Here is a 21,854-nt window from a genome sequence, read left to right on the forward strand (position 1 = left end):
TCACAAGCACAGCCTGTCACGTACCCTTCCAGAGTATTTTTAGTGAGGGTTTCTCGTAAGGGATGGAATTAACATCCTGCCTTGGCTTCTCCTTTCCTCCTTTATACAGCTTTCTCTATCATTTTCTCTCTGGTTCTGCAGTTTGTTAACTTTGATTCCATCAAATTTGTGTCACTAAACAGAAGGACAAGGCCTCACACTTGTTATTGTCATTGCTTGCAGAAAGAGATTGTGTTTAAAGTTCTAATTCTTATAAATTTTCGCCTTGGTTGATTTGGCACCACCTGCGGCTGATATAGTAACAGCAGCAGTAACAAAAGTTAGAAGTAATCACAGAGTCACACGCATTGCCTTATCTATCAATTCCATGGTGGGAATGACACATATGACAAATATAACAATAAATTTACAGGCGTAATTAGAGTATGTAAAAATATTCATATAGAGGTTGACTATAGCTTTAAAAAAAAAATTCTGGCTGCTGACTGAGTGAATTAATGTCTATTTTTTATGATGTCTCCGCGTAGGGCACAGCCATGGAGGAAATGGACTTTGAGCGGCGCAGGGAGTTGAGGAGACAGAAGCGGGAAGAGATGCGCCTGGAGGCAGAGAGGTGAGACATGTTGGTGTTTGCAGATTTCTCAGAAGGTGTTTAAGAAATCTATCCTCTGCAGTGGCCTAAAGAACACATACAGACCAGCTGCTTAGATTGTTTGAATAGCCTCTACTATTTCAAGGCTCTGGTAGTTTCAGTGCACAACGCACTTACTTTGATGCGCACACCAAGCAGAAAGAGCAAGGATTCAGGAGCTAGGTCTTTTACAAAACATCAATCAGCAAATGTCGACTTCCTTAAACCAGGCTGGAAGGAGAAAAAAAGAGCTGATAAGAAATCTGATAGGAGACGTGATGACCTTTAATGTTCAATCGTGCCCTCCCTCTCTCTTTCCAATTTTCTCTCCCAGATACCACAGCCTTCTGAACCGCCTTTGATTCACTGGGAAAAAAAAAACGGATTAAACTAAAGTTCATTTCAGCAAATTGATTGAGTGGTAACCGGCCAAGTGCAGTAATCAAAAAGAGTAAAAAGGGGTTTTTATTGTGAGGATTTGATACATAGTCTGCCAAGGAGGTATTTTCACAAAAGTCTCTTCATCTGTGCTGCAGCCCTCGCAATTAGAGATGAGGTCGATGTGGATGCAGATACTGGCCAAGGTCACTTGCCTCTTAGAAGCATTTTATTACAGCTACTTGCTCCATCACTCATGGAAAACAAGCTGACATAGTCCTGACCACTGCTGAATACATAGATGGTTCTCTCTGATAAGTCATCTATATGACACAAAGAATGTGTAAGGGCATTAACTGTAGTAAAGAACAAGGCCCTTTGCTCAAGGTAAAGTAGCTTTTCTTGTTTTAAGGAAAATGTCCGTGATAGTGGGTATACTTGGTAATAAAAATTCAGGGTCAAGTCATTCATCCAGTTCTAGGAAGTGTGTCATTCATCTAGTAAATGCATGCCTGGATACGTTAAGTGTATTTCCAAGTTATTTTCAGAATGAGAACTTACGGGACTATTTTTGCTCAGTCATTTAACTAAACCTACCTGAATAGAAAGCTTAGAACGAAGAAAGATGGTGAACAAAGCCTGACTACATTTCTGCTTCATAAATGTTGGCAAGTATGAGAATAGATGCAACAAACTGCAGTACAGGAATGTTTAATATTTACTTGTGGTGCTAAAAAAAAGAAATAAATTACCTGTAAATTAAAAATGGCTTTGTATTGTTTTTCTGTCACTTGGGGGCAGCAAAGCAAGCTGTGCGCATTAGCATACAGTATTCTTACTTTAGTTTATCTGATATGGCCTAACAGTTGACAACTGACTTTGTGAAACTGACTCCTGCTAATGCTTAATGGATTAGCATTAGCAGGATTTTCTGGCATTCTGCTAAAATTAATGTGTTTTTATCTCTAGCTAGACATTAAGGAAACATATATTTTTTTAGCTGCTAAAAGCTACATAGCATTTGTAACCTTCGACAACATTATCTGTCTGTCATTTGGTTAGTACAACAGGTTTATGTGAGCTCTTTTGCTGAACACACCAGCTTACTTACAGATAAAATAAGACAAGCTAGCCAAAATGCTACACGCTCTGAACCAGAGAATTTATAAATATGGTGGTATCTATCATGTTATACGTAGTCACGCATGTCATTGTATTTTTATAACATGTTTTTGGAATGTTTTCATGCTAGTTGTTGTTTCTAATGTCTCTGTAAAGCACTTTGAATCACCTTGTTGTTGATTTGTGCTATACAAATAAACTTGCCTTGCCTTGCCTAGTAGCAAGAAGTAGGAATCATCAGACGCCTCAGAAAGCTAAAACCTTTATCTTTTGCCTTTTAAGACGTATATTCCTTATTTCCCCAGCTGTACCCTAAATAGCTGATTGGAGTGAAGGTCAATGCCTCTGTTAGCTTTCACAGCCTAAAACCCCCCACTGCTGGAATTATTTATGCATTTTTGGAATGTTTATGTTACATGGAGAAGATGGAATTTGGCAGAAAGTGTAGACTAAAAAAAAAAAAAAGGCGACCGAGAAGAGTTGTGGGCCGACTGGAAGAGCAATGGAGCGAGAGTGAAAAAGGGCCAGAGTCGTAAGCGCCCTCAACATTTACATTTTCAGCTCGGCGGGAGTTTCTCCGTGACTGTTTATTTGGCCCGAGCAGCAATAATTTCAGCTGGCAGGCGACGCGCCGCTCCTGTTATTGATAAAAGATTACATCTCTAAATTGTTTCCATTTCTGCCAATATATTGAAACAATCAATATTTACATGCCCCCTCTTGGTCGGACTAGTCAAAACCACATGTTGTCTCGTTGGCTTGCTTCCATTCAACCATCATTGAGTGTGCTGTGAGAAAAAGGAGACTTTGGGGCAATATAATAACGGCTGAAGCAATGCCAAATTCCTGGCTATTATAAGTGTTTACTGGCCAGGTCTCCATGAGCTGTTTCCTACATGCTGGGATGCTGCGATTGTGGGCTTCCTCACGCCAGCTCTGTGCATGTCACTGTACTTGAGAGCGCATGTGCACGAATGTTAGGACGCTTCCACGCAGCGAGTGTTGGTGTGTTTCGTATCAGCATCGGGCGATGAAGGCTTGACAAGCTCCATTCACTTTTTAAAAATACAACCAAGTATACAAGTGTGCGTGTTTGTCGGGATGACAGCCAAGCTTTCCCTTGTTCTGCCTTGCATCAACGTCAGTTATAGCTCTAAGAAAAGGGTCATTGACGCTGTGGCTCACATCGTGCTTTTGATTTCAGTTTTATTAAGCAAAGCCACACACATACACCCCGTTTTTCTGCTCAAAGGTTTCTCACACTCTCTCGCGCTCTATAATTCCCTGCAATCCACGCCGTTCGTCGGCGCTATAGCAATCAGACAAGGAATGTCTCTGCCTTTTTTCCCCCGCTTCTTAGCCAATGAACGCACATAGATGTGGAATTTTCCCAGTCAATTCACTGACCAGAGGGTATCTGCCTTGGTTAAAAATGTTTTTTTCTCATGGAGCCTACAGAAATGTTGCTGCCACTCCCTTCCCAAATGAAACTCGTGTACTTGAGCAGTTAATCCTCCTGGATTTGGCTATTAGAAAGCATTTGATCATACGCAGCAGTTTAATCTAACATAGGTGACTGTCTGTGTGAAGGCTACTCTGAGTGATCACTGTTTCAAAGAAATACTATGACTTGTGTGCTGAGAGCAAGGTAGTCTCACTATTCCTTCAATTTTAAACTATGAGGTAATGTTTATTCTCTGAGGCCTTTACTTAGCATTTCTTCTTTTATTTCCTTTTTTGGGAAGTGTTTATTTTTGATTTTTGCCATTCCCCACCTCCCGATCACCCTCCTCTGTCTCCTCCCTTCATTCTTTATGCATCCCATCCTCCTCCCCCTCCTCCTCCTCTGGGTCTCACTGTCTTTCTTCTTCTCCCACCCCTCCAAAAACCCACTTTCATTTTCTGATTATTCTCCTGATTGTTTCCCTCTCCTCCTCTCTTAAACTGTCACCTCTGCCTTTCCTCTCATCTTCTCCCCGCTTCTTCTTCCTTTTGATCCCGCTCCTCCACTTAAATTGTCAACCCCTCATTCTCCACTTCCTTCTCGCTCGCTCACGGTCCGTTTCTCCGTCGCTTCTTTCACGTCTTTTCACCGTCCTCCCTTTCCTCCTCATTCTTACATCTGCGCTGGCCCTCTGCCTCAGAGACTAGGAAGGGTTGAGGAAATAACACCCATCCTCCGTGAATGAGCCATGCCAAACGGTCCCCCGCCCTGGTTGAACGGACCATTCGCAACGTGACCCGGTCCTGCATCGTAAATCTTTGCCAGCTTCTAAGCTGCTTTGCCACATCAGCATTGAAGGGAGTTAAGGCTACCCTTCCTCTCTTAGTTATTTTCAGATGCATGCCATATTACCTCATTCATCTTCGAGTAGAAGAATAAATGCAGTCTAGAAGGACTGTACCACAGCTAGCAATATGAATTCTTGGAGCTGGCCCAGCAGAGCGCAGGGTGGGGGGAGGGACAGACGGGGGATGTTGTGGTTCTGTGGGCCGGCAGTAGGAAGGGAAACAGTCCAGAGAGACCAGCGTGGGAATGGGTCAGCATTTCTGACAGCTCAAGCCAAGCCCCCACCCTCTCTCCCTCGCCCTAACCATCCGTCCTTAACTCCCCTCTCCCCCATCTGCTCACAGCAGCCTTTTTCCCTCCCTCCGCTGTTTTCGAGCTTCCTCTTCACTTTTCTCCCTTCCTTCCCTCTGTCCCTCCTCTTGCCAAGGAGGGGTGAAGAAGTCTTTTCTCATGAGCTTTTCCCAAATTGTTTTCACTGACATTTCTGAGATATTTTGCTGTAAAGAAAATATTTGGACATACTTCTCCCTAATAGGTTCACTGATGGCGATGTTTAGTGTGCTTTCCATGCAGGCGGTTTAAATCAGCGAAAACACACTACTCAGGGTGTGAAACACACGTTATTCATATGCTTCACTGTAGCTGCCACGGTGAAGTCCACGGCATTCGTAGTAAAGCACCAATAATGGGCAGGTTTCCTTTATTTACATGCTGTACTCGGCCACTCAAGAAATAGGCGTCTGGTGGAGACGCCTATGTGTCCTGGTAACCTGCAATTTATTGCTGTGGCTTCACATCATTTCGTACAGGAAAAGTTGTCGACTATGATAAAATCTGCAGATTACTCCTTTTTCCATTATTGTGCACACCCCTTCCTTTCCCGTTTTTCATTTCCCACCTCTCCACTTTATCCTCACTCTATCCCATTTCACTTGCCTGTTCTCTTCTTCTCCTATTTTTTCTTTCTTCCATTATCCACCATTCCACCTCTCACCGTATTTCTGTCAGTATGCTGATAGACTTTGGGGGCCTCGCTATGGAAAGGGATATTAAATCAGGGCTTTGGTTGTGTATGTGTCTCCAGCCAAGGCTGTGATTGACAGGAATGCTAATTCAGCTTTCAGGAGTTTTTTCTGTCTTTCTTTCTTCCTTTTTTTTTCCTACTGAGGAATCTTTAACCCTGAGATTGTCGTCGTCACCGCCACCAAGGACTCCTTTGTTCCATTTTTAGCTGTTTTCGTTTTCTCATGACATTCGGTGCTGTTTCTGGGACGGTTCAGTCCTTCGGGAATTACAGCAGTTGTTGTTTCACTACTTTTTTTTTTAGGTCTCACAAAAACATCACTCTGCTCTGATATTTTAAATAAGGGTTAATGTACTTTTTTTTGCAGTGGAGCTCAATTGACCTTAATAATGAATGGAAAAGAAAAAAAAACTCTTTCTTGTATTTTTTTTGTTTGCTAAAATGTAAATATTGTGCTAGCGCTCTCAGTGTACAATGTATATCACTGGCCCGCAGGGCTGGAATTCAGGATAGACCCTCCTCTGGATAAAGCTGATTTTCTACACTCGGAGATGCTGAATAGTTTAAACTAAGCAGACACACATGCACATGTGTAAAGCATTGCCTGACGTCACTGATGTCACCGTCCCACAGGTCTAACTTGGGCGTTAGCAGATTCATCTGTTCTGTTATGACTAACCCTAACATGCCTCATATGAGAGGGAGAGGGGGTTGGGGGAACAGCATAGTGGGTGGGGGAGGGGGGGTGTTGTTCACAAGCTGTAAAACCTCACATAAACCCTGGCGGCTTTAGCTCGCCTCACCACACGTGTTGCAATTAACATGCAACGGCATGCTTCGCTGGCCGGCCTCAAAGGCTGCGCTGCGATGTTAGGTAGCTGGGCATGTGGTGAGCCGTGGAAGTGTAAAGGTCAGTCGGGGCAACACAGATCAAGCATGGAGCTGAGTTCATAGATGTCAGGTGGCCAGAAACACTGCACTGCACAATTTGATACCTTAAAAAAAAGGAATAGTTTCAGTGTTGGGTAGTATTGCATTGTTTGATATATGATATATAATTTTACTTTTGGGTGTAGTCTCTTTTCCTTAAAACTGTCTATTGTACTTCACTTGAGTTTCCTGCATTCCCCAGACTGACTTTGGACAGACCCGAGAGAAAGGCCTGAACTTGTTGCTTTCAATCAAATTTAAGAACATAAATATACAGTAGCTTGCAAGCCAGTTAGATTTTTGGACAGTGGAGTCTTGTTTATGATAGCATGCAGCCGCACCCTGTACTTAAACCTTTGCGTTAAATAAATAATTTTATAACTCGCAGCATGTCTCTGAATGATTGTGTGAGGTATAATGCAAAAAACAGATGTTTGCCCATGTTTTAGACATGACCTGCAATGACCATGCATCATCTGCTGTGTGCTTAAGTGCAGCAGGAGTTACGACCCATGTAGCAGTGCTGAATGAATTTAATGCAAGAAATAATTTGTACAGATATTTGAGCTTGCTTTTGAGGAGTAAACTTTTATTCTGCTGTCTAAAGTTCTCCACAGTTAAAACAATGGCACAGATTAACCAATTGCAATGCAGCAGCTTCATTTGTGATCTCGCCCCAACCGGTCACAGCAGATGGCTGCCCCTCCCTGACCCTGGTTCTGCCTGAGGTTTCTTCTGTTTAAAAAGAGTATTTCCTTCCCACTGTCGCCAAAGTGATGCTCATAAGGGGTCGTTTGATTGTTGAGGTTTTCTCTGTATTATTTTAGGGTCTTTATATTATAATATAAAGTGACTAGAAATGACTGTTGTTGTGATTTGGTGCTATATAAGTAAAAGTTAACGGAAACTTAATTATCTGAAAGCCAACAGGTAGTGATAGCTCTGGTTGCAAAAGGACTTCCAGGCCTATAGAAGTCTATGGCAGAACGGCTTTGTTTCACACTCCACACACACACTCCTGTCGAGTGTATTATTTCGAGTCATGTTAAAGAAAGAGAAATCTATTTTGAAAATTTAGTTCATACCAAGTGACATCACGATAGCTACATCATCTTTATCACCTGCTAGCATCCTGTATTTTACAAGCCATTGAGCACATCTTGTTTAATCCTCCTTTATGACTCTTAGAATGATGATAAGACGAGTGTTTACCGAGGTCAGAGAGCGAGGCAATCAAGGGTCATTTGCCCAGACTTCTATGAAATCATTAGTCTTTTTGAGAGCAGATCAGTCGTCCCCTGCTGCCTATTAAGAAGAATGCAGGTAGCGTTTTGTCTTTAGTTGTAAGCTGTGTTTGTCTTTTATACTATATACAGTGGCCAGTTAATTTGATTGCGTCATATGTTGCATATATATAACTGTAAGAGTAGTATCAGTGTTGTCATCTAGCCCCGGGCGTTTCAGCAAAAGCTGAGCTTGTCTATCATTTAATTGATGCGTGCTTCAGCTATGCACGCACCAAATACAGCTAAGAGAAGTTTTTATTGTAGTATATCAACAGTACTCTGTATATAGTAACCATTGTCCATATGTAAATATGTAAGAAAAATGTGTATGTTTCTGTCCTGTGTACTGTTTGTTTGTCTATGTGTCTTTCTGGCTGCTGTTACAACCAAATTTCCCCTTGTGGGACAATTAAAGGATTATTGTATTCTATTCAACTCTGGAAAAATACGATTGCTAAATTTAATGCTGTATTAAATTCTTTGGAAGAATTATGAACTTTTAAGATTACACTGGTTATTGGCCAGTGTACACACACACACACACACACACACACACACACACAGCTCTCCTGCTTCCTCCGTTCCTGCACTGACCGGACTAGTACAAGCTGCTGGCCAGAAACACTGTTTCACTGCTCTCTTATCCTTAGCCAAGCCATGTCTCCAGACAGAGTTTTTATCAGCTCGTGAAAACTGCAGCCACGATAAGAAGTATTGGTGGTTACACAGCTGACAGCTCCACTTGATAGAAGAGAAGGGGTGGGTGGGGGGGACTTGGGGTAAATCCACCAGATTTGGTCACTGCGAAGATTACAGTCCAATTTAAAGAACCGCTCACTTTGAAGTTTCTAACTGCTAAGCTAAATTGAGGATAGGGAGAAAGGAGATGAGGGGTTGAAAGTTGAAAATAGATAATGCATGCCTTTGTCTTCTCACTCTCTCTTTCTTCTTTCGTCTTCCCGCAGAATGGCAAAGAATGATGATGATGAAGAGGAGGCGGCCCGTGAGAGGAGGCGCAGGGCACGCCAGGAGAGGATGAAGAGCAAGGAGAGCGAGGAGCCCAGCAGCCAGTCAGACAGCCTGGTTATGACCAACAGCCACAGGTATAGCAAAACAAGCTCTCGTACGTAGTCCAGCAGACAACTGATTGGCTCCCTCTTTTTTTTTTTTGGATCGGCTGCAAAAGCGAGAGAGCACCAGTAAAGTCCAACTAATAAACTCTCAACGTAATGTCATTTTCTGGGTTTAGGGTGTCGGAGTGGAGCTGCATGGTTAGATAGTCTACCGCCAGACGTTTTTGAGAAAGCTTTAGTAATTTAAGTGAACTAGCCCATGAAAACTCCCAAAAGGAGAGGTGCCAGAGTGTATATGAGGAGTAAAAAAATCACTTCTCTAAAACCTAAAGTCTCCAAACACAATAAGACTGCGGATAATTTATAAGTGCAGGTTTGAGATAAATTGTGTTGGCTACAGTGGAAGTGGTGGGTCGCTCTGACATCTAGTCACACAGACACTGCTTTGTGGTGATGAATGTTTCCTCTCTGTAAGCGCTTAGATACATCCTGGGGTGGTCAAACAACAAGGGGATTGTGCAGAAGGATGCTGAGATAGGACCTAGTTCTTGCTAGCCATTGTTGATTGTGCAGATGCAAGGATAATGTTTGGCAGACTTTTAGGTCACAGTATTGTGAGTCATGCTGTAGTCATGCCTCAAGGTGGAAGGATAGTCACTGAATATTTTAGTTAGAAAATATAAATACACTTACTCCACACTTTATTAGGTACATCTTGGTAGTACCAGGTTGGGCTCTCTTGTGCCTTCAAAACTGCATTAATTCCTCATAACAGAGATTTAACAAGTTGCTGGAAACATTCCTCAGAGATTTTGGTCCACTGCAGATTTCTTGGCTGCTTATCTCCCATTCTACCACATCTCTAACAGGAGATCTGGTGACTGTGGATTGAGGCCTGGTGATTCTGGAGGCCATTTGAGTACAATAACCTCATTGTCAGTTTGAGATGATTTGTGCTGTGTTATATGGTGCATTATCATGCTGCATGTAGAAATCAGAATGTGGGTACACTGATCTTAAAGGGATGGACATGGTCAGCAACAATACTTGGGTAGGCTGGAAGTGTGCCAGGAAAATATCCCCAACACCATTACACCACCACCATCAGCCTGACCTGTTGATTCAAGGCCGGATGGCTCCATGCTGTCGTGTTGTTTATGCCAAATTCTGACCTCCCGTCTGAGTATTGCAGCAGAAATAAAGGCTCGTCAGATCAGGAAAGATTTTTCCAGAAAAAAACAGATCTTCCAATTTTGGTGAGCCTATATGAATTGTAGCCTCAGCTCCCTGCCCTCACCTCACAGGAGTAACACCTGGTGTGGTCCATCAGCTATAGGCCATCTGCTTTTGATTTGATTTGAGGTTTGATATGTTGGGCATTCAGAGTTGTTCTTCTGTGTCCCTTGGTTTTAAAGCGTTGCCTTCATATCAGCTCGAAGAAGTCGGGCCATTTCTTCTGACATGAACAAGTTGTTTTCGCCCAGAAAACTGTGGCTTCCTGGTAGGGCTGGGTCATATCATACCGGTATAATGTTGGGCAACGATAGAAAAATGAAATACCGCGATAGAATATGCTTGATGGATTGTCGGAGCATTACGGCTATCGTAGGCAGGAGCCTCGCGGAGTGATACGTACTGTGCGTCAACATAATATTACCGTATTGTGTGTGCATAACCTATAAAGTTTTGTAGATATTATACATGGTTATGCTGAGGATATGTTGGCCAATTTCCACTGGAAATGCCTTTTGGTTAAACTGTCAGAAAGGAATTTGTATCTGGACTGCCAAATTTTTATATAACTTTAATGCACATAAAACATCTGCTTGTTTAAGAGAAAATACATTGATGGGGGGGGGTTTGCACTAATAAAGTTGTGGAGTTGTAAAGTATTTTGTCTAGTGTCAATTATATCATCAGTTATATCGTTATCGCAAATTTTCAAATGTATATCGTGATAAATATTTTTGGTCATATCGCCCTGCTCTACCTCCTGGATATTTTCTCTTCTTCGAACCATTCTCAGTAAACTCGAGCGATGGCTCTGTGGGAAAATCCCTGCAGATCAGCAGTTTCTGAAACACTCAGAAAAGCCCCTCTGCCACCAGCAATCATGCCACGTTCAAAGACAAATCCCCCTTCTGATTCTCAGTTTGAACAGCAGCTGGTCTTGATCCTCTCTACATGCCTAAAAGCACAGAGACACAGTGATTGGCTGATTAGATATGTGCACGAGTGAGAAGGTGACCAGGTGTACCACATGAAGTAGCCAGTAAGTGTGTATTTTAGTCACGCTGAAGCAAAGCTTTATAAAAGATTATCTTGGTTTGTTTGGAGGTCCTTTAGCGCAGACAAAACTAAACAAAATTTTTTTACACATTTGTGCTCTGATGCAACGCTTAATCCTCATGTATTTGGTAATGTTACACATTGTGGGTTAAATTTTATGCCACAGCAACTATTGACTCGGCATCCAAAAACATGCTAACTATGATAGCATGTTAGCATGCTATCGTAGTTAGCATTCAGTCCAAAGTTTTAGCAGGTGTTAGCATGGCTGTAAACTGTAGGCTATGGCTGTATCTGAGCACATACAAAAGTTCCCACCTAAAATCAAAATTTCCATTCATTATAAGGCCTCACCTGAGTTTATTTGAAGAGCTGTGGTGAAGACCAGTCAGTAAAGCCATGGGTCTACATTTTCTGCTGTTCTTGGCTATAAAGCTGTCAGTAATAATGCAACCTCTTTCTGGAAATTATGATTACACAGGGGTTGCGGCCTTCCACCAGGGGCAGCTCAGAGGTAACAGAAGATAATGTCATGGATTATCTTTCCATGCCCACATTTTTATAACGGCTGACGTCTGCTGTGACCTCACCCCTTCCTCCTCTTTGACACGAATACACACAATGTGACATTTGTGCCGTCTCTCTCTTTCTCTCTCTCTCCTCGTAGTGTCACAGAGACGGTGTCTGTGAGCAGCTCTTATGGAGGCGGTGGAGATGACGAGGACCAAGCCCTACTGGACCGCATGGCCAAACGTGAGGAGAGACGGCAGAGGCGCATGAAGGAGGCGCTGGAGAGACAGAAACAGCTGGACCCCACTGTGACGGAGGGCAACGACAGCACCGCCACGGAGAAAAACAGCGCAGAAGAGGAGAGGCCCTCCTCCTGGCGTAGGGGACGTTACCGTGACAATGACGACGAGGCTGAGAAGATGGAAACCTATAGCTCGAGAAGAGAGGAGGAGAAGGAGCGAGAGGAGCCGAGGGAGGAAGAGCAGGCTGCCCCTGAAGGGGGAGAGGAAGAAGCGGAGGGGGTAGATGAAGAGGAGGAGCAGCCAGTTGCAGTTGTGGAGGACAAACCAAGAAGGTCTTACTTGAGAGACCAGGTCAGTTATCAGGTCACCATTCTTCTTTCATGTCAGACATTAAGTTAAGCTGGTGTAACCGACAGCCTTGGCACATTTGATCCTTGTTTCTATAGGCTTCAGCTGAAGAGCCTAAAATTCAAAACAAGGTATGGTTAGTGATTTGTTGTCTTTTTTGTTACCTTTGATTTGATCGCTGAGCTTACTTTCAAAGAACTGCTATAATCCTTTTTCATAGGACTTCGCCGAAGAAGACAGACATTCGGTAGTCAGTGAAAGTTCAAATCAGACCAAGTCGTCAAATTCAGAGGCTGGGGAGGATACAGTAGCATCAGGGGAAGCTGAAGAGGTACCAGAGGATGATAATGTAGATAATTCACAGGGGAACAAGCCTATGTTACTAAGAAATGACAGTGAAGAGGACTTTGAGGTATCTGAATCAGAAGATAATGAGGTATCATACATGCGGTAAGAACTTCAGTAGAGGTGTGATGCACAGCACGTGAAATTTCTTTGGATAACTTCAGTGTCTAACTAGACAGAAATGTTTACATGTTAAACCTCTCAATGAGACATCTTGTTGACGTGTTGATTTATGACACTGAAATTACCCGGACACCTCGTGCCGTCTAGCATGGTTTGCAACATTTGCAAACTGGTAATGACAGGTCTGTGTTTGATGAGGTGCGGTTTACAGCCGTGTGGTCAGACTTTTCAAAAGGTTAATGCTATGCTCCACAGAGTGGTCACATTTTTTTTCTGCATGTCTTCCACCTCAGCCATGAGTGCAACAACACATCACATTACACTGGCTCCACTTCAGCAACTCAGTGAGGCATCAGGTCATCTTTCGATATCTGTCAAAAGTTTAAGATTGCAATAAACCCTTTTGTACAGGGCACTAGTGTTGTCCCTTAGTTGATCCAATGTCTGGAACAAGCTCCTTTAGGCCGTATTCCATCACTACCAGCAGATTGCTTCACTCACCAGTAGTTTTAGTGTAAGACACCAGCTTGTCTGCAAACCGTCACCAGTTTTTGCAGTTGAAATTCAAATGTTCGACTGTCCTTCTTAAAAGTAAAAATTATGCCTTGACACTGAAAAAAAAACCACATTTCAAAAGCACAGTGTTTAGTATTTATTTATTTCTGTTTGTGGTTTAGGCTGCACTTGTCGCTGCTTCAGTACAAAAGTTGGCGAGGGTGTGCAACAAGTTGGTGTCTTCCATGCAAACTGCGGGTGACCACTGCAGTTGCCTTTCAGTTTTTGCTGCTGCATCATATAGTTCTTTACAACCACTTTCATCAAGCGACAGCAAGCAACCTCCCATAACCACTCGTTAACTGGTGGACGAATGTACATTTTCCCTAGTATCTGGCAGTTGCCAACCAGTTGCCAACCAGTTGCCAACCAGCCTGTGTAACTGGGGCCAGTTCCTTCTGGTTGAAAAAAGAGGGTTTGAACTTGCCTATTAGGGGTTACCTGGACATATGGCTGTGTTTTAATGTGGATTCACCACTTCAACATAGACAGATAGATAGCTATGACAAAAATAGGGAAAAGCATATTTAACTGATGACGTCAGCATTTTATATTGAAATGGTGTCAGTGCAAGAATAAGAAAGTTTATAGCGCTTTCTTGGTAAAGATTCATAATTTGCATTACATTCATAATATATCCCATGGTCTTCAAAATTTGACTGGATATGTACTTCACAGAAATAGTAATTATCACATATAAGACTTTAATTATGTTTCTGATTATGGACAGCAAATGGATGTAGGAAATACCCAGCTGGAGACACTCCCAGTGTGATCACATGTTAGATAATCCTTTGTCAACAGTAATCCTGGAGTGGACGTAGTGTGATGTGATGTTCTGTGTTATTTTATTTGGGCGTGCTCTCTTTCTCTTATGGGATATCATGTGATGTCACATGATTGAATCCAATCACACTTCACTCTGTGCACCTTTCTGCCTACCTTTGTTGTTCAGTATCACTCTATCTTGCTTTCTGTGTGTGTGTGGGGGGGGTGGCTTTAGGTGAATGAGCCCAGAGAGGAGAGGGAGGATCAGAGGAAGCACAACGGAGGGCTGCATGAGGAGGCGCCTCCCAAACAGCACAGGAAACCTGAGAGGACCACCAGGTACACAACAGCAACAAAAGCACACACTGTCTCATTGTCACCCTGAGGCCAAACTGGGGATAGCCCAGTCCTGTGAATTATTCAAGCGCCTGAGCTGTCAGCAGTATCGCTCAGATTCGTGTGACAGTTTGACGCTCTCTAATTTGTGAAAAATCATAAAGACCAGAATGCAATTTGTATTTACACTGTTGCAAAAATGTGAAGATTGCCAGTAGTTTGTGTCATCTAACTCGATAAATGTTCTGTTTTTTACTGCAGACAAACAGAAATTAGGCTAATATTTTCTCATTTTCAGTTCAATATTTTGTCACCTATCTGATAATGGTTATTTAAGTCCTACTAAAAAAGATAATGATGCCTTTATTCTGAAGCAACAGGTGACTAATTCGTTAATGAAACCTGTATGCATGAATAAAACACACAGACTCAATGAATGTGACTAATAGCAGCTGCGCTTATCTAATCTTTCTTGCAAAAAAAGGCTAGATATAAAAAACCACTTAGCTACAGTGCTGTGCATAAGTCCTGAGCCGCCACTCATTTCTCATTTCTTCATTTACTTGTATTATTTGAGCAGCAATTCTTCAGGCATTTATAAAGGTCTTTCAGACTTTTTCTTTGGACATTGGCTGTTTTTCACACTTTTCAGTCCTTGCACCCGACCATTTTCAGAGAAATGTTTTTGTTATGCTACTTAATGCTGACCTGTGACTCATTCAAGCATAAAAAAGACACCTAACTCCAGAGATGAGTCAGTGTTCTGTCTACACATAACCAATAAATTTATCTTAAGGTACTTTATTGCTAACAAGCAACATTTGTTCCCAGATCTTTAGTTGAATCTGCAAAAAAAAAAGCAAAGAACACAGTCTAACAGACATGAAATAGCTTTTTTAATCTAAACGACTATTTTAAGTCTCAAAAACTTGGTATAGCTCAATGTAAAGTGTGTTCTTTTCAAAATAGAGGGAATTGTAAACTCAGAAAGTACATCAGATCCAGCATGGAATACTAACCGGAAACATGTGATTGGCAACTGCTTCGGTGTTTAATGTGACAATAATCAGCAAACACATTGTCAGTGTAGTAAAACACAAACACAGTGGAACACCATCAGTCATGGATTGGCATCCCCAGAGCCTTGACCACAACATTACTGAAGCAGTGTGGATCAAATCAGCAGAAAATGGAACAAAAGGCAGTAAACATCCAAAAAAGAGCTTTGGGTGTCCTTCAAACAGGCTGGAGAACTATTTCTGAAGACTACTTAAAGAAATGAGAAGAGAGTTCAGGCTGTGTTAAAGAATTAAGGTGGTCATACCGAATATTGATTTTCAAGTTCATTAGAATTCCACAAACTCTGATTGTGCCTTATATATTGTATTTTCATTTGTGTTTGCACATTTCAGCAAATTGCTGGACTTATTTCTGCACAAGTTTGATTTTTATGAAGAAGCTCAAGACCTTTGCTGATATATCAGTGACTCTACTCTTGTCCACTTGTGGAAAAGTACTGCAGTAACTTAATATACCAGACCCAAAGGTCAGCTGAAAAGATCAAACTACAAATAACCAAAGCTCATTGTGACCGAGTGCGAGGAGAGGACAACAGTCTGTTGATAAACAACATTATGTACTGCATTTTAAAGGAAATTAGTTTTATCAGACAGGAAGTTATGTATGAGGCTGACATTTATCATTTATTGCACAGGCTGGTGTGAAAGTATAAACATGTAGCCCGAGGCTTCTGAAACATAATTGAAAAGCAAATCTCATTCATACTTTCAAGAAAAACACGTTGTTTTTGTTCAGCTGGCAGAGTGGCCGTGTTTTTCTGTCACAGGTCACCTGCAGTGAGTTCTCAGGTTGAAACACTGGAACGAAACTTGATACCGCCTGTAACTTTATCTTTGCAAACGTGATTGCATTTGTTTGTTGTGTGAATTCCATGAAGGCAACATCTTCTTCTGGTGTGCATTTGAATACCTGGATCAAAAGGCAACCAGCTTTCCACTCCGACCCGTGTGCTGACCTGTGTTTTTATGTGTCCTTCCCAGCCGCGGCAGCGTGCGCTCCCCCGAGCCTTCTGCGGGTGATGACCCGGACGAGGACGCCCGCCTGGAGGCGGAGCGCAAGCTGGAGGAGCTGAAGCGTCGTCGCGATGATGCGGAGAGCGGGGAGTTTGAGAGGATGAGGCAGAAGCAGCAGGACGCCGAAGCTGAGCTGGAGGAGCTGAAAAGGAAGAGGGAGGAGAGGAGAAAGGTGCTGGAGGAGGAGGAGAGGCAGAGGAAGGAGGAAGAGGCAGAAAGGAAAGCCAAAGAGGAGGTGGATGTTTTGTTTTGTTTTACTTAACTTTTAAGCTGTTTTTACTCTGTTTTATCCCATCTCTATGTAAATGTTTTGTTTAAAAAAAAATCATGATGTTATAAAAGTCTGAGTTTCAGGCAAGTGGCCAATGGACGCAAGTCTGAGTGTCATCTTACAATCGGTGGGAGACTGGAATCAGCAAAATTATTGTGCATGTGCAATGAAGTTCTGAACTGGTTGCCTTCGAAGTGGATGTTTCAAAGATGGGGACCAGTTCTCTGACCACCTGCAGTCAGTTGTTGTCTTCAAAGCAAATTTGATACATCAATAAGAGCAATAAGTTGCTATGAGTCTCTTCTTGTGATAATTGGGAACTGTGATAAATGTAAAAAAATTCAAATCAATCTCTGGGCTACCACCAACTGTTCTTAGACGCTTCTCTCTATTCTTCTTTCTCTCTATTATGACTGAATTATCACACAATTCTGGTTTTCAGTCATCTTTTCCTTTTTTAATATTGTTCTTTTGTTTGTTTGTTTTTGCCCTTTCATCTTTGGATTAAGCCACATTTCTATGCAAATGGCTTATCGGAGTCTCCGATATATCCATGAAGCTGTCCCTTTAAACTTGAAAAAGCACGAAAAAGCTACACATCCCTGAACTATATGTTTACGTAGTTACAGGAAAAATTGCAGTTATTCAGTTTTGTAGCCCAAGAAAAGAAGCTTGCTTTCTAATTTGGATCTTGTTGAGTCCAGATGAAACACCTGCTGAGATATTTGTAAGCTCCTGCACACGCAGTGTTGTGTCTGTTCCCATTATTGTTATAATAAAAAAAAGGAGGGGCTGTAGTTGGGGATAGCAAGTCTCGAGAACGGCCCATCTCTTACAAATGAGTCATTCTGCAACAATAACACACCGTGTGTGCTTAAACCTCTGACTGGGCCAACAGCGAAAGATCGAAACCAAAAAACCCCAAAACAATCGAAAGAAGAATGGACTTGAATGGTTTTTATTGCCTGCCCACACAGCTGTTGCAACAATCAAATTTCAAATGCAGACATCAGTGAGAATGAAGTCAACAACCGTCACTGCAGTCTTTTACATTTTCTCATGCTCTGCACCATGTTGATTCATCCCTTTGCACCTGTATGAGCAGAAACCCATGCATCACTCTCTCTCACACTTGCACCGCTGTGACGTTATCTCGCCATACGTCTCCGTTATCATGACTCAACCTATTTGGGTCCCCGCTTGTAACTCACATATGTCATTCCTCTGTCTCCTCTTCTTACAACATCCTCGTCCTTGCGTATCTCAGACGCGATAACCTCTGCTTTCCTTCGTGTTCCCCCGCTGTACCGAAACGCGTCGCTCATTTTCGCTTGCAGTCAGCTTGCGCCGAGGCCCCTACATTCTCGCTATTACCCTGACTGGTCTTCTTTGTTGCTCTTGGCTCCGAACGTGGCGGCCCATCTCTAGCTATCTGCCCCTGTTCTTCTCCTCTTGTGTGATGTTAATGAGGCCTTTTGGTTTGTAATTAAAAGATGGCCCAGAGATACAGAGAGACTAATTAACCAAGACAAGGCTGCCGGAGAGGGCTGATATACTGCCAAGCACCAGCCCTCTTCTGAATACTGTACAAATGATTCATACTTTTTTTCCTTTCTTTTTTTTTAACTCTTGATAGTCTGCTGTATCAGGCTTTTCAAAATGCCTTTTTTCTCCCGAGGCAGCCGATGGCTGTAAATAAGAATTTACTCAGAGTAATTGAATTCGAGACTGACCTGCTTCATTTGATAAAATAAGTAAATCAGTTAGAAAGTGTCTGGGTCGGCTGCATTTTTGATTGTCAACTGCCAGTGACATTTTCTTTATCATGTGATAGCCTGTGGCAGCATAAGTATGTTTCCATTTAGTTAGAGTCGATACAAGCTACCATTACCTGGCAGGACTGCTGTAATTAAATTGACCAACGCGTTCCCTGTCAGAGACACTCAGAAATGCCTGCCATCTCTTTCTCAGGAGGAGAAGAGGAAGATGAAAGAGGAGATCGAAAGGAGGAGAGCAGAGGCGGCTGAGAAGAGACAGAAGGTGGATGACACTATGGATGGAGAGGGCAAACCGTTTAAGTGTCTCAGCCCACGAGGATCCTCTCTGAAGGTCAGTCCAACCATTTTTGACTTCTCACCTCAGGTTTTCCATTCTGGTACTGCGCATATGGGTTAGGATAGAAATAGAAGCAGCAATAGAAATCAAAATACAAAGATCATTCGGCGGCCTGAACAGGCATATGTCACTGGCAGATTTTTTTCAGCGGGGGCTAACAAGCCGATTAGGCAGAGATGAACTCTGTTTGTTGTATGAAAATGCAGTTCCTGACTGACTTTTTTTCCAGTAAAGCCTGAACCATGAAATATTTGCCAGATTTTTTTTCGCTGGATTATTAACTGAACCTTCAAATTTAAAAAAAAAAACATAAATTTGCAATTGAGTTTTAATTTCTGTAATTTTTCCAAAAACTGATATTTTTGTGCAATGTATTGCTCACGGTAGTCATGCTTACGTCTTATTGGATACTGCAGGGTTTTTTTAAAAAAAAATGGGTTAAATCCATCTGAGCTGTTTTTAAAATCAGCATCTTAAAATGGGACTAAAACATTTGCACTTAATGGCTGAATACATGATTTATTGTTGACCTGTAAGGATAAGCTGAAATGCAGTGAAGCTCTTAATAGTTTGATGAAGTATGATGATGTAAACTCTAATCATTCAAGGTAAATTAGTTTCAAACTGCATATTTTTCATCCTTAACTCAAATAAAACGTGCAAAAATGTTTGGAAAATTAAGTGTTGTAATGCTAAGCTAATCTTTACATCCCTGACAGGCCCCCACACTATGTATGAACACACTATAATGACCACGCTAACACTTGTAGCTTTGGTTAAGCAGACAGTCAAACTATTAATACATATTTGTGCTTGTGTTTTTGAATTGGACAAGAGAGTAAAAGCACGCACTTCATCTAAAACTATCAGGCTAAATTGTTGCGACCATGAAAAATCAACTTGTGATCCTGCTGCCTTTAAAATGACTGCTTTAAAGACAGGGACCAGGTCAACAACCACTTAGTCAGCTGTCGTCTTCTAAGAAACTTTACTGATCAAAAGCCAATAAGACATTGTCAGTCTCCTATCAGTCTGCTATTAGTTTGTTATTCAGTGGGGTTAAGTTGCCAATTACATGTGATTCACAACCAGTTAGCAACCAGTCGAGCAAAGTATTGCTAAGAGACATGTCACAGACGAGTTGTGCTCATCAGTAAAAACTGGCTCAAATTTATTTCAACATGCTGGCTGCCTGCCTCCATTTATAAAATAGATGGCAATTATTTGCAAACCTTCACCATTTTGTCTTAAAGTGATTGCAGTCAGGTTGAGTCAGAATTGAGTCAAAAATTAATTCACTGGGCAACCACTGATATTTTACTACATTGCAAGTGGCATCAAAGCTAACAATCAAACCAGCATTTGCATCCAAAGCTATTTGACAATGTAGTGTAGTGAACAGCGGGTGAACACTTAAATAAGTTTAAGGCTTAAAACAACTTTATAGCATTTGCGTGCTGTACTAAACTCCATTTGCACTGGTTCCTTTGCAGTCGTCAGCAGAACTCTGTAAAAGCTTTCCTGCAAACCTGCAAACACCATCTATCCTTCAGTGCAGCAAAGCCTACTCTGAACATTCAAATATTTGGAGAGATTAACCGCCAGGTGACTGGCATCTGCACAAGTGTTATCTAACTGAGATAAAGGAGTGGATTTCATAAAACCAGAGAGAGAGATGCAATAATCAAACTGTAACTTGTTTTTTTAAAACTGTCTAAATCTAAACCCTTCTCGAGAAATGCACGAAGAAAAGTTTCCCCCCAACCCTCCCCACCGCCTTATCTAAAGATAAATGTTTGTCACTGCAAAGGAACGTTTAATCAACTCAAATGTGAATAAATGTTTTCAGTTTTGCCAAAAGCCAACTCCCACGCACACAAAATCTAGGGGGATTTTTTAGCCAGTGGAGAAAATCTAATTAGTGACAGTTAGCTGTAATATCCATCTGGCTCATCCCAGTGAGACTCTAGACTAGAGGTTTGGCTCTAATGGTGTGTGAGCTCTGATTGTACTAGACCCAGGCACTTCTTTTAATTGTGGTCACTTTGTGAACAGTAATTCTCATGCCCCCTTCACTCCCTTCACAGACAAAGCTTTACTTTGTCGTCATGTTCACTGTACGTACAAGTGTTTCTTCGTGACTGTGTTTGTTTGAGTGCATATCTATCTGTTGTGTTCTTCACGTACACGGAACATATGAACAGTTATGGTGCTGTGTTTTGCTTTGAGTTAATTTGTGTGTTTTCGCAACAGATGAAATAATCCAAAAAAGGAGGGGTCTGGAAACTCCATAAATTAAATTAAAATCATACAGCTAATATGAATGTTGCCTTAACAAACATTTGCAGACACATAGCGTCTTTAGCATTTATTAAATGCCACATATTTCGATGTTTAGTGATTGTAATATCTGATATGAATTTCGGTTCAGTTATTCAGCTATTGCAAGGCATCTGAATAGTACTGACTAGCTAGCTAATTTTTGCTAGCAGGAAACACGCTTAAAACAAAAGGTACTCACTGTCTCGTAAGTACCTGAAAAGCTAGTTCCTTAATGCGGTTAGTACAAAAGGATATCAATAAAGACAAAACGGCATCTACCTGTCGCTCAAAACTGAAAATGGCTTGTTTGTGTGTAGTTTTTATTAAGATGAGTTTGAGAGCAAGCAGATCTGTCATGAATGTGAAAATGTTTTTGGATTGTAAGCAGGTTATAATATAGGGGTCATTTTAACAAGCAGCGATTTTCGGTACTTAAATGGGGGCTAAATTTAAACTCAGAAGGCTCATATGCTTGGGAGGTAGCTGATGCATTTCACAAAAAACGAAGTAACTCATTGTTAATTTAAGAAAATGGACAACCCAAAAGCCCAGTAGGTCGGGTATATACCATATAAGCACTAAATCCCTGGACTGTCTCCACTATCCCTGACTATAAAGGAACATAAAACCACAGAAATTTAAGTTTGAACCTTTTGTTATTATAGGAGCACAAAATACGGGCGTAATAATCCCATAACTGTGAAGAAGATAGAGCATGAAAAGCAACTCTAATCTATTTCATGCTGAAATACCTTTTGCTACATAAAGACAACAGACAACAACAGATCTGTTTTTCTCTATAT

The 21,854-nt window shown here is 41.7% G+C and overlaps 1 protein-coding gene across 6 annotated transcripts in view; it reads left to right on the forward strand.

The window, feature by feature from the left end:
- The window catches only part of cald1a (caldesmon 1a), a 66,088-nt gene that overhangs the window by 32,988 nt on the left and 11,246 nt on the right, over positions 1-21,854 (forward strand). For 4 of the 6 annotated variants that reach the window (XR_014889147.1, XM_085251331.1, XM_085251326.1 and 1 more), the window contains exons 2-9: positions 528-613; positions 8,627-8,764; positions 11,691-12,126; positions 12,222-12,254; positions 12,344-12,454; positions 14,150-14,253; positions 16,311-16,578; positions 18,586-18,723. Coding sequence is in view for 5 of the 6 variants with exons in the window: in XM_085251331.1 (XP_085107457.1) it covers positions 537-613; positions 8,627-8,764; positions 11,691-12,126; positions 12,222-12,254; positions 12,344-12,454; positions 14,150-14,253; positions 16,311-16,578; positions 18,586-18,723 (1,305 nt within the window). In the remaining variant the exon portion in view is untranslated. The remainder of the gene's footprint in view (positions 1-527; positions 614-8,626; positions 8,765-11,690; positions 12,127-12,221; positions 12,255-12,343; positions 12,455-14,149; positions 14,254-16,310; positions 16,579-18,585; positions 18,724-21,854) is intronic. The other 2 variants (XM_085251329.1, XM_085251330.1) reach the window with 2 other exon arrangements.

The sequence above is a fragment of the Mchenga conophoros genome, linkage group LG17, assembly GCF_057382185.1.
Source record: "Mchenga conophoros isolate Kocher_MC1m ecotype Shallow Benthic linkage group LG17, M_conophoros_male_GT1.1, whole genome shotgun sequence".
NCBI lineage: Eukaryota > Metazoa > Chordata > Actinopteri > Cichliformes > Cichlidae > Mchenga > Mchenga conophoros.